We start from the raw sequence: 17,222 nt of genomic DNA, 5'->3' as shown, positions 1-17,222 counted from the left end.
TCATATCTAATATTTCACACTCCTCCTGTTTTATTACAATGTTTGTGTCATCCAACTCCTTTGCGAAGACAAAGACAAAAAAACTCATTAAGAAAACTGCCCACATCATCTGTGTCCACGCATAAATTCCCTTGAACATCTCTGATAGGCCCTATCCTTTCCTGAGTTATCCTCTTGCACTTAATGGACTGATAAAACATCTTTAGGTTTTCCTTGATTTTACCTGCAATAATTATTCATGTCCTTCCTTTGTTTTCATAATTTCCTCTTTTACTTCACCCCTGCACTTTCTACACTCCTGCAGCCTTTCTACCGTATTAAGTTTTTTTGTGACCTCCATAAGCTTTCTTTTTCTGCTTAATCTTATCCTATATGCTTCTAGATACCCAGAGGGCAATAGAGTTGGCCGTACCACCCTTTATCTTGTTTGGGACATGCCTATAGAATCTCGCTTTTGAATGCCTCCCACTGATTTGCCACTGATTTTCCTTCAAGTAGCTGTCTCCAGTCCACTTTCACCAGATCACCTCTCAGCTTTGTAAAAGGTCACCAGCTCCAAAATGATAATCCATTGCTATTTCAACCATTTGTCCAGCTTCATTATTGAAGACTAAATCTAGAATTGTGCCCCCTCTCGTTGGTCTTGTTACGTGCCAGTTAAAAGATTTCTCTTGAATGCAGTTCAAGAATTTTATGCCCTCTGTGCCCTTCACACTGTTTGTATTCCAGTCGACATTAGGGTAGTTGAAATCTCCAACTATTATTGCCCTCCTGTTTTTGCTCTCAAATCTGTGCCTACATATTTGTTCTTCTATCTCCCTCTCTCTATTTGGGGGGTCCATAGTACACTCCTAATAGTGTGGTTGCCCCTATAGTATTTCTGAGCTCAACCCATATGGCCTCATTGGACGTTTCTTTTAGCATATCATCCCTCCTCACAGCTGTTATTGATTCCTTTCGCCATTAATCCTGCACCAATTCCAAGTTTCCTTCCAAAATCATTTACTGTTGCTGGGATAAAATACAAGAGCTCCCTTCCTAACAGTACAGTGAACAGACCTTCGTAAATGGTCAGCAGCTGTTCAAAACGGGGCTCACTACCTGCTCCACACGGACAATTAAACTGGACAACAAAAGCTGGGGTTTCCAGCCACGCCCATGTCTCATGAATGAATAAATAACGTCTCACCAATTTATAACAGTAGTGTCTGGTTACTGTTGTGCTGAAAGTTCAGCATCGTTTGATGCTGATTTATAATGATTAGTTAATTGTCTGGACAACCTTCGCTACTGAATTGTATAAAGTAACTCTGCCCATTAGTGTTTTGGTTCTCAATTGCTAGAAATTTTTTTTATATTTGTTAATGCTTATTAAGCTCCTGTGTGCCTAACTTTAACTTACAGCTCTGATTTGTGACCACTTAATTTGTTTAGTGCGTGAGGTAGAGTTTGAATTCTTCCTGCTCATTTGTGGGAAATTCTCTCACTCAGAAGCTTGGGGATAAGTTAATCGATGGTTAATAAATTGTATTCATTTGGATACGAACTGGGTAAAATGCAACAGAGATCGTGAACTTAGTCAAACATCCCTCCACCTACACTGGAACGTAACCACCTAACCCAACCGCCTCCCACCAATCCCAGACAATTCCTGAATCAGGAGTTAAAGGAGGGAATGTAGGATGTGTCTGATGTTTCAGCTGTTATCTTTCAGGAAAGCAAAACTCAGCTTTCTTACAACAGGATCTCCACAACTGAGGATAATACTTGGATTCACAGTACAGTACCTGTTGCACTGTATGGGTTCGGTAAAAATAATACGTCAGAATTCCACTATTTGAACTTCATTAAAGTGCAGTTAACTGAGTTGTCAGGGTTTTCTTTTTTGATATACTGAAGTAGGGACAGGTGCCACAGACTATCCCATTATAAACTGTCAGGATAATTTTTGCGAATTTCTGTAATACCGTTAAGCATTAGTATTCTCATTCTGTTCTTCTACACTGAAGTATATATCCTGACAGGAGTATCCCTTTTCTAATTTCACATGTTGTCTCTCGTGGTAATTGAACTCCGTTTCACAGTGAAGAATTCAATTCAGTATCTGGGGCAAAAGAGGTGAATTGTCACATTGATCAGTGTCGAGTTCTGACAGTTTCCTCCATTCGAAATCCCGGTTACATTTGTCAATGAGGAATGGTGCCTGACAGTGAGACCCACACTGGCAATGTTCACACCAAGCTTCCCGGAATGATACCAATGTGAACGATCGCAGGATCTTTGTTTCTGCACCAAGTGAAACCTAACTGATGAATTTAACTTCTGTGCCCGATACCAGTATTTTGTCTATAAATGTGTATATACGTGTTATCAACATTCACGGCACCACTGCTGAAACCCACCATTGTTATCTTTGAAACGAAAACTTGAAATGTGCAGATTTGACAGGAATAAGTTATGTTTACTCAATGAATGACGGGTGAAGAAAGAATGTAATTCTGACATCAAACGTGTGCTACAAAATGGAACAACAGTGCACAAAAGAGCTCATCATACTTTCACATTTCCGAAAGGAAGGACCTTGTACGGTAGGAAATGAGTTGAAATTGAACTTCAGATGTGAACAAGCTTCATTTAATTTGATCCGCATTTTCTAACTAATCTCAAAATTACTGGCCATGGAGATTTCAACACATTCTTCAGTTCTTCTCTGAATTTTCTCTGGGTCGCTACATAAATACATGGGTATTGAACACAACTCAAAAATTTAAGGCAAGTTCCGCTTTCAGTGGCGATATATCCAGGGGCTGTGAGGTCACCTCGATAATAATTGATGTTTGTCAGTCTGGTCGACACGAAACTCACGGCAACTGTCAACCACAACACTATAAAACAGCCCGATACAGTGAACAATAAAATAATGGATTTTCTTCGGTTCTCCATTTCTGAATCACTGAGATACTCACTCCTGTTACCCCGGAGTTTCCTGCGGGTTCTATTGGCCACTAAAATACGTCCGATGGTTGAACAATTAAATAAGACAATTAAAGTAAAAGGAAGCCAAACGACCCAGGCAGTGTGAAACCAGATCCACGCTGCACCGAGTGGTGAGGAAATAAAATCCACTCTTGCCCGACAGCCCCACTGCACCTTGTTAATTATTTGCTGAGGTTCGAATGCAAATAAAAAGGGAATGTTCTTGAACAAACACAATAAACAGAACACTGTTATAACCACCCGTGCAGTTCTTTCTGTGCAGTATCTTACTTTAAACTTCTGGAAACAGACAGCGACAAAACGGTCAAATGTGAAGGAGACTGTGAACCAAACAGATAAATCAAAGGTGATAGTTGTCATGTATATAACAATCCTACACACGGGGGTGTAAGACAGGAATGAAAGTGGAAAGCGATAACTGAAAATATGATACACCATTACATTGATGATCATGACCAGGAGATCTGCTGTTGCCATGGACACCATATAAACAGAAATACATTTGGAAAGGCCGCAGTTTCTTCGAGAGAGAATCACAATTGCCACCAAGTTCACTGTAAGAAAGAGAGACGAGATAAAGAACGTTTTAGTGGCTGTTTGAAATATATATGGTGATATCTCTTAACAGCATTTTACTCCATTCAGTATGATTATATAAGATGAGCTGTGAAGCAATTTCCTGGGAAACCTGACCATATAATTTAATGAGCTGCTGCAGCCCTCACTGTGCATGGGTGACACTTGATTCTTTCTATTGGACCTTGAAAGAACATTACAACACCAGTAAGGCTATCAGATTAATGGAAACAGAAAAAGTGTGGATACCCGGTTCACAAGTTTGCTCCGGTAACCACCGATTGTGTAATGCTGACATCGGAGAAACATGTTATCTTATTCAACATGCAGTATAAACAAAGTGATAGTTAACACAGATTACGAACAAATAGTTTATCATGGCTCACCAAGGACACCCAGGGATGCGAGAATGGGGTAGTAAATGTCTTTCATCAGCAGAATAACTGGTTTCCCCATTTTATGTGAGAATGGATGGAATGTGTAGGAGCTGAAAGACTGGTGCACTTCTGAGCTTGTGCAAGGGAACCTATATTTATATTCGCCTCAATCCTCCAAGGAGTCAATCTGCTTTAATCATAATTAACATTGGTGGCAGTCATTTCATAAATAAACTCGGTAAGTTGCTTTCTGACATTTCAGAATTAGGGAAATGATTAACACTAAGGCAATTTCTCCCACCCACCCTCCTCCTCTAACCAAAAAAAAGGACTCTAGGGTGTTGATAAGGTAAGCTTTTTATTTAAAACTTCAGTCCGTCGGATTGGTAAGCGAACAAGTTTTGACTTTTTTTTCGTTTGGTTTTTCAGTAGATTTATTGGGAATCTAGAATAGTGGGAATGGAGGTAAAGGCAGTTGTATGTTCCTCCTGCAGAATGTGGGAGGTAGGGGTCGCCAAGAGTGTCCCTGCTGACTGCATCTGCGGGAAGTGCACCCAACTCCAGCTCCTCGCAGACCGCGTTAGGGAACTGGAGCTGGAGCTGGATGAACTTCGGATCATTCGGGAGGCGGAGGGGATTATTGACAGGAGTTATAGGGAGGCAGTCACACCTCAGGTAAAAGAAGTAGGTAGATGGGTTACCGTCAGGGGAAGGAAAGGGAACCAGCAGGCAGTGCAGGGATCCCCTGTGGCCGTTTCCCTCAACAACAGGTATACCGTTTTGGATACTGTTGGGGGGGACGACTTACCAGGGGTAAGCAATGGGGTGCAGGTCTCTGGCACAGAGTCTGTCCCTGTTGCTCAGAAGGGAAAAGGGAAGAGGAGCAGAGCATTAGTCATTGGGGACTCCATAGTTAGGGGAACAGATAGGAGGTTCTGTGGGAACGAGAGAGACTCACGGTTGGTGTGTTGCCTCCCAGGTGCCAGGGTACGTGATGTCTCCGATCGTGTTTTTGGGATCCTTAAGGGGGAGGGGGAGCACCCCCAAGTCGTGGTCCACATAGGCACCAACGACATAGGTAGGAAGAGAGATGGGGATTTAAGGCAGAAATTCAGGGAGCTAGGGTGGAAGCTTAGAGCGAGAACAACCAGAGTTGTTATCTCTGGGTTGTTGCCTGTGCCACGTGCTAGCGAAGAGAGGAATAGGGAGAGAGAGGAGTTGAACACGTGGCTGCAGGGATGGTGTAGGAGGGAGGGTTTTGGTTTCCTGGATAATTGGGGCTCTTTCTGGGGTAGGTGGGACCTCTACAAACAGGATGGTCTTCACCTGAACCAGAGGGGTACCAATATCCTGGGGGGGAGATTTGTTAGTGCTCTTCGGGGGGGTTTAAACTAAATCAGCAGGGGAATGGGAACCTAAATTGCAGTGCCAGTGTACAGGCTGTTCAGAGTAGTGAGGTAGGGGATAAGGTTACAGGGACGCAAGAGGGCACTGGCAAGCAAGAACTTGGTTTAAAGTGTGTCTACTTCAACGCCAGGAGCATCCGGAATAAGGTGGGTGAGCTTGCAGCATGGGTTGGTACCTGGGATCCTGATGTTGTGGCCATTTCGGAGACATGGGAAGAGCAGGGGCAGGAATGGATGTTGCAGGTTCCGGGATTTAGATGTTTCAGAAAGAACAGAGAAGAGGGTAAAAGAGGGGGGGGGTGTGGCATTGTTAATCAAGGAAAGTATTACAGCGGCAGAAAGGACGTTTGAGGACTCGTCTACTGAGGTAGTCTGGGCCGAGGTTAGAAACAGGAGAGGAGAGGTCACCCTGTTGGGAGTTTTCTATAGACCTCCGAATAGTTCCAGAGATGTAGAGGAAAGGATAGCGAAGATGATTCTCGACAGGAGCGAGAGTAACAGGGTAGTGGTTATGGGGGACTTTAACTTTCCAAATATTGACTGGAAATACTATAGTTCGAGTACTTTAGATGGGTCTGTTTTTGTCCAGTGTGTGCAGGAGGGTTTTCTGACACAGTATGCGGACAGGCCAACCAGGGGCGATGCCACATTGGATTTGGTACTGGGAAATGAACCCGGCCAGGTGTTTGATTTAGATGTAGGTGAGCACTTTGGCGATAGTGATCACAATTCGGTTAGGTTTACCTTAGCGATGGGCAGGGACAGGTATATACCGCAGGGCAAGAATTATAGCTGGCGGAAAGGAAATTATGACGCGATTAGGCAAGATTTAGGATGTGTAGGATGGGGAAGGAAACTGCAGGGGATGGGCACAAACGAAATGTGGAGCTTATTCAAGGAGCAGCTAATGCGTGTCCTTGATAAGTATGTACCTGTCAGGCAGGGAGGAAGTTGTCGAGCAAGGGAGCCGTGGTTTACTCAAGAAGTTGAAGCGCTTGTCAAGAGGAAGAGGGCGGCTTATGTTAGGATGAGACGTGAAGGCTCAGTTAGGGCGCTTGAGTGTTACAAGCTAGCCAGGAAGGATCTAAAGGGAGGGCTAAGAAGAGCAAGGAGAGGACACGAGAAGTCATTGGCGGATAGGATCAAAGAAAACCCTAAGGCTTTCTATAGGTATATCAGGAATAAACGAATGATAAGAGTTAGAACAGGGCCAATCAAGGATAGTAGTGGGAAGTTGTGTGCGGAATCAGAGGAGATAGGGGAAGCGTTAAATGAATATTTTTCGTCAGTATTTACAGTAGAGAAAGAAAATGTTGCTGAGGAGATTACTGAGATACAGCCTACTAGGCTAGATGGGATTGAGATTCACAAGGAGGAGGTGTTAGCAATTTTGGAAAGAGTGAAAATAGATAAGTCCCCTGGGCCAGATGGGATTTATCCTAGGATTCTCTGGGAAGCCAGGGAGGAGATTGCAGAGCCGTTGTTGTTGATCTTTAAGTCGTCATTGTCGACAGGAGTAGTGCCGGAGGACTGGAGGATAGCAAATGTTGTCCCCTTGTTCAAGAAGGGGAGTAGAGACAGCCCTGGTAATTATAGACCTGTGAGCCTTACTTCGGTTGTGGGTAAAATGTTGGAAAAGGTTATAAGAGACAGGATTTATAATCATCTTGAAAAGAATAAGTTCATTTGCGATGGTCAGCACGGTTTTGTGAAAGGTAGGTCGTGCCTCACAAACCTTATTGAGTTTTTCGAGAAGGTGACCAAACAGGTGGATGAGGGTAAAGCCGTGGATGTGGTTTATATGGATTTCAGTAAGGCGTTTGATAAGGTTCCCCACGGTAGGCTATTGCAGAAAATACGGAAGTATGGGGTTGAAGGTGATTTAGAGCTTTGGATCAGAAATTGGCTAGCTGAAAGAAGACAGAGGGTGGTGGTTGATGGCAAATGTTCATCCTGGAGTTTAGTTACTAGTGGTGTACCGCAAGGTTCTGTTTTGGGGCCACTGCTGTTTGTCATTTTTATAAACGACCTGGATGAGGGTGTAGAAGGGTGGGTTAGTAAATTTGCGGATGACACGAAGGTCGGTGGAGTTGTGGATAGTGTCGAAGGGTGTTGTAGGGTACAGAGGGACATAGATAGGCTGCAGAGCTGGGCTGAGAGATGGCAAATGGAGTTTAATGCGGAGAAGTGTGAGGTGATTCACTTTGGAAGGAGTAACAGGAATGCAGAGTACTGGGCTAATGGGAAGATTCTTGGTAGTGTAGATGAGCAGAGAGATCTTGGTATCCAGGTACATAAATCCCTGAAAGTTGCTACCCAGGTTAATAGGGCTGTTAAGAAGGCATATGGTGTGTTAGCCTTTATTAGTAGGGGGATCGAGTTTCAGAGCCACGGGGTCATGATGCAGCTGTACAAAACTCTGGTGAGGCCGCACCTGGAGTATTGCGTGCAGTTCTGGTCACCGCATTATAGGAAGGATGTCGAAGCTTTGGAAAGGGTGCAGAGGAGATTTACTAGGATGTTGCCTGGTATGGAAGGAAGGTCTTACGAGGAAAGGCTGAGGGACTTGGGGTTGTTTTCGTTAGAGAGAAGGAGGAGGAGAGGTGACTTAATAGAGACATACAAGATAATCAGAGGGTTAGATAGGGTGGATAGTGAGAGTCTTTTTCCTCGGATGAGGATGGCAAACACGAGGGGACATAGCTTTAAGTTGAGGGGTGAAAGATATAGGACAGATGTCAGAGGTAGTTTCTTTACGCAGAGTGTAGTAGGGGCGTGGAACGCCCTGCCTGCAACAGTAGTAGACTCGCCAACTTTAAGGGCATTTAAGTGGTCATTGGATAGACATATGGATGTAAATGGAATAGTGTAGGTCAGATGATCGGCGCAACATCGAGGGCCGAAGGGCCTGTACTGCGCTGTAATATTCTAATTCTAATTTTAAAAACACAGAATTAAAACATTATTTACAAATTGAACGACTGTGGATCCTATTCCCACAGGATCAGCCAATGTCCCTCGCTTTGCACGAATTGTCCTGACGCTGACCTTCACTCTAACCTATTGATTCAACACCTGCAGATCAGGCAGCAGAAGAACTGTTGCAATATTTGTGATAAAAATGGTCCTGCAGCAATACAGGGGAGTATAGATTTCTGAGACTAGTGGGACCAGTACATGTAAACAGAGGTCTACATGCTTATCCTTGTTAGAGTTACACAACATTCACACTGGAGGTGGCCATAGACCTCCAGAACTCGTGGTACTCTTCGATTATGCTTGAGGTGAGCAAGATGTCTTTGTAATAGTGGTGTGACATCACATACTCGAGAGGTGACCAAGTTCCTTTCATACGAATGGTACCTATGATTACAGTAAACATGTCCATCTTCCTCTGAATTAGTCGCACCTACACTGACAGGAAAGGTGACCATCCTGTTCCAATACTAATGGTTCCCTACATTTACAATGGAGATAAAAACCATTGTCTGATACTCGTTATTCCCTTTATTTACTGTAGAGGTGGCCAATGGTGGTAACCCTGCACTCATGTAAGGTATGTGATTATCTATAATTGCAATGGAGGTAACAGTGTTCCTCCGTTACTAATGGTTCCCTGCACTTACACAAGAACTAAAGAAGATAAGAGATATGATCAGGAGTAGGCCATATTTAGAGATACAGCACTGAAACAGGCCCTTCGGCCCACCGAGTCTGTGCCGACCAACAACCATCCATTTATACTAACCGTACAGTAATCCCATATTCCCTATCACCTACCTACACTAGGGCAATTTACAACGGCCAATTTACCTATCACCTGCCAGTCTTTGGATGTGGGAGGAAACCGGAGCACCCGGCGAAAACCCATGCAGACACAGGGAGAACTTGCAAACTCCGCACAGGCAGTACCCAGAATCGAACCCGGGTCCCTGGAGCTGTGAACTCAATGTGATCACTGCTGATCCTTTTCCTCAACTCCACTTTTATGTCCACTCCCTGTAGTTCTATTCCATGAAAGGTTATGAATGTGTCTATCTCAGCATTAAAATATTTTTTTCAAGGATGGCGTATCCACTATCCTCTGGAGTACACAACTCCAATGATTCACAACCATTTGAGTGAAGAAATGTCCCTTCAACACAGTCCTAATCTTAACCCTAACCCTAAACCCTTATCCTGAGACTGTGACCCCACATGTTCTGGATTCCCCACGATGACAATTCACAGCGTTTAGTCTAATAAACCCCTTTAGATTCTTATTTGTTTCAATGTGATCGCTTCTCATTCTTCTAAACTCCAGAGAGTACAAACCCAATTTACTCAGCCTCTCATCATAGGACAACTCACTCATCCCAGAAACCAATCTGGTGAACTGGTTCCATAGCAATTATATTTTCCCTTAGATATAGAGACTGAAACTATGCAAAGTACGCTAGGAGTGGTCTCACCAGAGCCCTGTACAATTGTAGCAAGACATCCTTATTACAGTACCTCGATCTCCTTGCAGTAAAGGCCAACATCCCATTTGCCTTCCTAATTGCTTGTTCTTCTTGCATGCTATTTTGTCGGCGTTCCTTGTACGAGCATACCCAACCCCGTCTGAACATCATCATTTAGAAATTTATCAACATTTTAAAAATCAGCTTTGTTTTCTTACTGCCAAAGTGAATAACCTTACACTTCCCTACATTATACTCCATCTACCACCACTTTGCCCACTCACTTATCCTGTCTATATCTCTTGTAGTCTTTTTGTGTCCTTCTCGCAAATGAAAGGTGTATATGCTACTCCAGTACAAGTGCAGCAAACACAATTGCACTGGAGGTGATCGTGCATCTCTGGTACGAGTGACACTCTACACTTACACTAAAAAGTGTTCCTCCAGTATGAGTAGTAGACCCACACATGAATTAGAGGAGACCATGTTCCTCCAGTACAAGTGGTGACCTAATCTCACACTAAAGATGGACTTTCACCAAAGAGAAGGACTTGGTGGATGATGAGCCGAGGGAAGGGAGTGCAGATAGTCTCAGTCATCTCATTATCAAAAAGGAGGAGGTGGTTTTTTTTTTTGGAATTAGAACATTACAGCGCAGTACAGTCCCTTCGGCCCTCGATGTTGCGCCGACCTGTGTTGGGTGTCTTGCAAAGTGTTAAGGTAGATAAGTCCCCAGGGCCTGATGTAATCTACTCTAGAATACTGAGGGAGGCAAGGGAGGAAATTGCTGGGGCCTTGACAGAAATCTTTGCATCCTCATTGGCTACAGGTGAGGTCCCAGAGGACTGGAGAATAGCCAATGTTGTTCCTTTGTTTAAGAAGGGTGGCAAGGATAATCCAGGAAATTATAGGCCGATGAGCCTTACGTCAGTGGTAGGGAAATTATTAGAGAGGATTATTCGGGGCAGGATTTACTCCCATTTGGAAACAAACGAACTTATTAGCGAGAGACAGCATGGTTTTGTGAAGGGGAGGTCGTGTCTTACTAATTTGATTGAGTTTTTTGAGGAAGTGACGAAGATGATTGATGAAGGACGGGCAGTGGATGTTATCTATATGGACTTTAGAAAAGCCTTTGACAAGGTCCCGCATGGCAGACTGATACAAAAGGTGAAGTCACACGGGATCAGAGGTGAGCTGGCAAGATGGATACAGAACTGGCTCAGTCATAGAAGACAGAGGGTATCAGTGGATGGGTGTTTTTCTGAATGGAGGGATGTGACGAGTGGTGTTCCACAGGGATCAGTGCTGGGACCTTTGCTGTTTGTAGTATATATAAATGATTTGGAGGAGAATGTAGCTGGTCTGATTAGTAAGTTTGCGGACGACACAAAGGTTGGTGGAGTTGCGGATAATGATGAGGATTGTCAGAGGATACAGCAGGATATAGATCGGTTGGAGACTTTGGTGGAGAAATGGCAGATGGAGCTTAATCCGAACAAATGTGAGATAATGCATTTTGGAAGGTCTAATGCAGGTGGGAAGTATACAGTAAATGGTAGAACCCTTAGGAGTATTGACAGGCAGAGAGATCTGGGCGTACAGGTCCACAGGTCACTGAAAGTGGCAACACAGGTGGATAAGGTAGTCAAGAAGGCATATGGCTTGCTTGCCTTCATTGGTCGGAGCATAGAGTATAAAAATTGGCAATTTATGTTGCAGCTGTACAGAACCTCAGTTAGGCCATGCTTAGAATATTGCGTGCAATTCTGGTCGCCACCCTACCAGAAGGACGTGGAGGCTTTGGAGAGGGTACAGAGGAGGTTTACCAGGATGGTGCCTGTCTGGAGGGCATTAGCTATGAGGAGAGGTTGGAAAAACTCGGATTGTTTTCACTGGAACGACGGATGTGGAGGGGCGACATGATAGAGGTTTACAAAGTTATGAGCGGCATGGACAGAGTGGATAGTCAGAAGCTTTTTCCCAGGGTGGAAGAGTCAGTTACCAGGGGACATAGGTTTAAGGTGCAAGGGGCAAAGTTTAGAGGGGATGTGCGAGGCATGTTTTTTACACAGAGGGTGGTGAGTGCCTGGAACTTGCTGCCAGGGGAGATGGTGGAAGCAGGTACGATAGCGACGTTTAAGAGACATCTTGACAAATCCATGAATAGGATGGGAATAGAGGGATATGGGCCCCGGAAGTGCAGAAGGTGTTGGTTTAGGCAGGCATCAAGATCGGCGCATGTTTGGGGGGCCGAATGGCCTGTTCCTGTGCTGAACTGTTCTTTGTTCTTTGTTCTTGTTCCAAACCCGAAGCGAGTGCTAACCTAAACTTACTTTTGAGGTACCATTCTTCCTCCAGTGCCAGTGGTAACCCAACATTTACACTCGAGGTAAAAATGTTCCTCTGGTACTGGTAATGCCCTGTCCTTGGGCTAGGTAATACAGTTCTCCTATGGAATACAGTGGAGGCATATATGCTGCTTCAGTGCCAGTGGTACCCTACAATTACACTAACGATGACAATTGTCCTCTGGTACGAGTGGTAAACTGCACATATACAAGAGATGATAGTGTCCAACCGGTACCACCAGTAACACACAGTTACACCAGAAATGTTCATGCTCCTCTGTTACTAGTGCTGCAACATCAACTACGCTAGATCTGACCGTGCACTTCCGGTGCTAGCAATGTCCAGACACATACACCAGGTGTGATCGTGCTGTTCTGGTACGAGTGCTGTTCCTGCACATGCACTGGTTGTGAGCAAGCTCCTTAGTAACTAATGGTTCCCTACACGTGCATTATCAGTGACTGTGTTCCTCTGTTAACAGTGTGCTTGACAAACACACCAGCAGGAAGAGCCACCGGCTGCAGAAGCTTGAACTCTGAGTTTCAGAACTCTAGCAGTGGCTGGAGTCACTGTGGTGCATCTGCGAGGCACAGAACGATGTTGATAGTGCATTTCAGGAGGTACTCACCCCAGACCATAATAGATGGCAGGGCTAGACAGACTGGGTGCTGTCAGACAGACAAGAAGATCAAGGCAGGAGACCCCAGGGAACATCCCACTGCCTAACCAGTATTCAGTTCTGAGTACCGATTGAAGAGAGGGTTCCTCTGGAGAGTGCAGCGAGAGTCATGACCAGAGCATCATGGGTAGCTCAGCTGTGCAGGGAACGATGAGAACATACAAGAGAGCAATAGTGATAGAGGATTCTATAGTTCGTGGAACAGATAGGTGTTTCTGTGGATGCAGACGTGATTCCAGGATGGTATTTTGCCTCCCTGCTGCAAGGGTCATGGATATTACTGAGCAGCTACAGGGCATTCTGGAGGGCAAGGGTGCACAGACAGAGGCCGTGTTCCACTTTGGTACCAATGATATAGGAAGAAAGAGGGATGAGATCCTGCAGGCTGAGTACTGGGAGTTAGGAAAGAGATTAGCAAGAAGGGCATCAAGGATTGCTCACAAGGCCACATGCTAGTGAGTATAGAAATAGGAGAATACACCAGATGAATGTGTGGCTGGAGAGATGGTGCAGGAGGGAGGGCTTCAGATTTCTGAGACATTGGAGCTGGTTCTGGGGAAAGTGGAACCTGTGCAAGCAAGATGGTCTACACCTGAATTAGACTGGGACAAATATCCGTGCAGGAAGGTTTGATCGTGCTGTTGGGGATGGTTTAAACTACTTTGGCAGGTGGATCGGAACCTGAGGGCAGTTTCAGATAGGACAATACTCCCGTCTCATTTCATATTACCAGGTCTAAAATGGCCAGTTCCTTGATTGGCACCAGAACCTACTACTCTAAGAAATTGTACTAAATATACTCTATGAACTTATCTTCCAGACTACATTTGCAAATCTGATTCGTTCAATCTAAATGTACATTAAAATCACCCATGAATATTACAGCACCACATCTCTCTTCACCCCACCCCGCTCCGCCCCACCCCCTATATAAAGCCCTCTCATGCCCTATTTATAATACTCGCCAGGACACCGATCCCAGCATGGCACAAGGGAAGCTCATTCCAAAGATACAGCTCCGTCTCTCCCCAGTACTTGTGCCAGTGTCCCATGAATTGAAACCCATTTCTCCAGCACCAAGTTTTGAGCCACGCATTCAACTCTCATCTTATTTATCCAATTCCAATTTTTAGGTGCCTTTGATAGGGATCTAGAGATGATAACCTTTGTGGTTCTGCTTTTTAATTCAGCCCCTAGCTGCTCATAATCTATAAGCAGAACCACTATCTTAGTCCTATCTACATCGTTGGTACCCTGGTGGACCACAACAACTGGACTCTCTCCCTTCGGCTACAAGTTCCTCTTCAACCCTGAGCAAATGTTCCGAACTCCAGCAGCACAGCCTTCTGGCTGCACTTGAGTGCAGCGAACAGTGTCGATCCCACTGACTCTACTGTCCCCTACAACCACTGCATTCCTATTTACTCCTCCCACTTGAATGGTCTCCTGCACCACAGTGCTAATGTCAGTTTTCTCATCCCCCCTACTGTCCCCACTCTCTTCCATACAAGGTGCAAGACCCGCTAACTTGTTGAACAATTGCATGTGCTGAGGCTCCTCCACATGTAATTTCTCAATCCCCTTACCTGCCCCACTCGCAGTCACACCCTCCTGTTCCTGACCACTGACCAAATCACCAAACCCTAGCCTAAGTGGTGTGACAGCCTTCTTGAACAAAGTGTCCAAGTAACTTTTCCCCTTCCTGATGCATCACAGTGTTGTCACTTGGCCTCCAGCTCGTCAAATCTGTGGTGAAGTTCCTCGAGCAGCAGACACTTACTGCACCTGTGGTTGCGGTGGATCACACTCGTGTCCAGCAGCTCCCACATACTGGAGCTGCAACATATCCCCAGCCCTGCCATCCCGATTGTGTTTTACTTAATTAATTATCTTCTTAATTATTCTAATTAATACCTCTACTCACCATCCACTTATGTTACTAATTTACATCCTTCTAATAATGAAAAAAGTTACGCCTTATAAATGAACAAAAGATTCAAACTCTCTTTACTTTCCTTTGACTGGGGGTTGTTTAATGAATTATAAAGAAGCTAATTAAGCCATATTTAATTTTTATTTTTACCTTTTTTCTCATCTCCACCTCTTTACATTGTTATGATCCTGCAATTTTTTTTTGTCTTTTCTGGGAAGTATTCGGCGTGCCTTTAAGGCTGTAAAAGGATCATTCCTGCTTTAAGAACAAACAAGCCTCAGAAATTGCAAAGAAGATGCATTTTAGTTGCCGTTGGAAGCAACCACGCGGAGAGGGAACCAACCAGATTCAAAGAAAGCATCCTGGTTACCCAGAAACAGCCATTTGGAGAACAAGGACAAAGATACAATGATTGCTGATTGCCTTTTGAAAAATTAACTAAAAAAACTGGCTTTTGTCAGACACAGTTAACAGACACACAGACATCTGTTCTGCCAGCATGTACTGAAGGAAAGAGAGTTCTCCCTCGGTTTATTTAAACCCTATTTATTATACTCTCTGAATTCTGATGTCAAGCTAGGTTAAAATTTCTTAAAAGAAAATAATCAATTACTTTAACGACTGAAACGTAATTGCTGAATTCGCCGCTGGGAGAAGAAGAGCATCACTTCAACTGGAACTAGACTACTGACTGTCCTACTGCTGAAGAGCCTGTTTTGTCCATTGGACAGCTGTGAGGACTTCAAATAATTGCAGTCAGACAGCGACACCAGCAGATGGCGATGGTGAGAGGAGCAGTGACTGCTGTGAGACAGGGATACCAGCAGATGGAGATTGTGAGACGGGGCAGTAACTGCAGTGAGAGAGGGACGCCAGCAGATGGAGATAGTGAGAGGACCAGTAGCTGTAGTGAGGCAGAGACACCAGCAGATGGAGATGGTGAGCGGGGGCAGTAACTGCAGTGAGACAGGGACACCAGCAGATGGAGGTGGTGCGAGAGGCAGTAACTGCTGTGAGACAGGGACACCAGCAGATGGAGATGATGAGAGCGGCAGTAGCTGCTGTGAGACGGGGGCACCAGCAGATTTTTTTTTATTTCCAAAATATACTTTATTCATAAAAATCTGTAAAAATTACATTGCCAAACAGTTTCCAAACAGCACCAAAAAATACAAACATTGCAAGGGAGATCAGTTTCCTTCAATACTGTCATGAGTTTCTTCCCAACCCTTCCGTTTCACAATTGTCATGTCAATTACAGTTTTACATTTACAGCAATTGAGAATATTAACGATACAGTTCGAGGGGTTTCCCATGGATCCAGCCCCTCAGTTCAGCTTGGTGGGGGGACCTTACACTGTGGTCTTTCCCCATTGAGCCTTTGCTGCGGCTGCCCCAAGCTTTAGTGCGTCCCTCAGCACGTAGTCCTGGACCTTGGAATGTGCCAGTCTGCAACATTCGGTGGTGGACAACTCTTTGCGCTGGAAGACCAGCAAGTTTCGGGCAGACCAAAGGGCGTCTTTCACCGAATTGATAGCCCTCCAGCAGCAGTTGATGTTTGTCTCGGTGTGCGTCCCTGGGAACAGCCCGTAGAGCACAGACTCCTTTGTTACAGAGCTGCTTGGGATGAACCTTGACAAAAACCACTGCATCTCTTTCCACACCTGCTTTGCAAAGGCACATTCCAGGAGGAGGTGGGCGACCGTCTCTTCCCCACCACAGCCAACGCGGGGGCACTGTGCGGAGGGGGCGAGACTTCGGGTGTGCATGAAGGATCTGACGGGGAGGGCCCTTCTCACCACCAGCCAAGCTACGTCTTGGTGCTTGTTTGAAAGTTCTGGTGATGAGGCATTCCGCCAAATGACTTTGACGGTCTGCTCGGGGAACCATCCGACAGGATCCACCGTTTCCTTTTCCCGTAGGGCCTTGAGGACATTCCGTGCAGACCACTGCCTGATGGACCGGTGGTCAAAGGTGTTTTTCCGCAGAAACTGCTCCACGAAGGATAGGTGTTACGGCGCCGCCCAACTGCATGGTGCGTTCCGCGGCAATGTGACCAGGCCCATCCTTCGCAACACCGGGGACAGATAGAACCTCAGCACGTAGTGACACTTGGAGTTTGCGTACTGGGGATCGACACATAGCTTGATGCAGCCGCACACGAAGGTGGTCATCAGGATGAGGGCCACGTTGGGTACATTTTTCCCGCCCATGTACAGAGATTTGAACATCGTGTCCCTCCGGACCCGGTCCATTTTAGATCCCCAGACGAAGCGGAAAATGGCTCGGGTCACTGCCATGGCGCAGGAGTGGGGTATGGGCCAGACCTGCGCCACGTAGAGCAACAACGTGAGCGCCTCGCACCTGATGACCAGGTTCTTACCCACAATGGAGGGAGATCGCTGCCCCCACATGCCCAACTTTTGTCGTACCTTGGCTACTCGCTCCTCCCATGTTTTG

General features: G+C 45.3%; 1 protein-coding gene across 1 annotated transcript; it reads right to left on the bottom strand.

Annotated features, from left to right (window-relative positions):
* Positions 1-925: 925 nt before the first annotated feature.
* Positions 926-4,029, bottom strand: LOC137345212 (probable G-protein coupled receptor 139). The gene is made up of 4 exons (XM_068008676.1): positions 3,960-4,029; positions 2,678-3,551; positions 2,403-2,515; positions 926-1,101 (listed from the first exon to the last, which is right to left on the bottom strand). The coding sequence occupies exons 1-4, from the start codon at positions 4,027-4,029 to the stop codon at positions 926-928; spliced, it is 1,233 nt and encodes a 410-aa protein (XP_067864777.1).
* Between the last annotated feature and the right edge of the window lie 13,193 nt (positions 4,030-17,222).

This window comes from Heterodontus francisci, chromosome 28 (genome assembly GCF_036365525.1).
Source record: "Heterodontus francisci isolate sHetFra1 chromosome 28, sHetFra1.hap1, whole genome shotgun sequence".
Classification (NCBI taxonomy): Eukaryota; Metazoa; Chordata; class Chondrichthyes; order Heterodontiformes; family Heterodontidae; genus Heterodontus; species Heterodontus francisci.
The sequence above is the reverse complement of the archived record's forward strand: the minus strand, read 5'-3'. Positions and strand labels throughout refer to the sequence as shown.

Coding starts and splice junctions, on each gene's coding strand:
- LOC137345212 (XM_068008676.1), bottom strand. CDS start 4,029: ATGGGGAAACCAGTTATTCTGCTGATGAAAGACATTTACTACCCCATT. Junction 2,516..2,677: donor AATGTGTTGAAATCTCCATG/GCCAGTAATTTT, acceptor TCCATTTTGTAG/CACACGTTTGATGTCAGAAT. Junction 1,102..2,402: donor TCGTTTCAAAGATAACAATG/GTGGGTTTCAGC, acceptor CGTGTGGAGCAG/GTAGTGAGCCCCGTTTTGAA.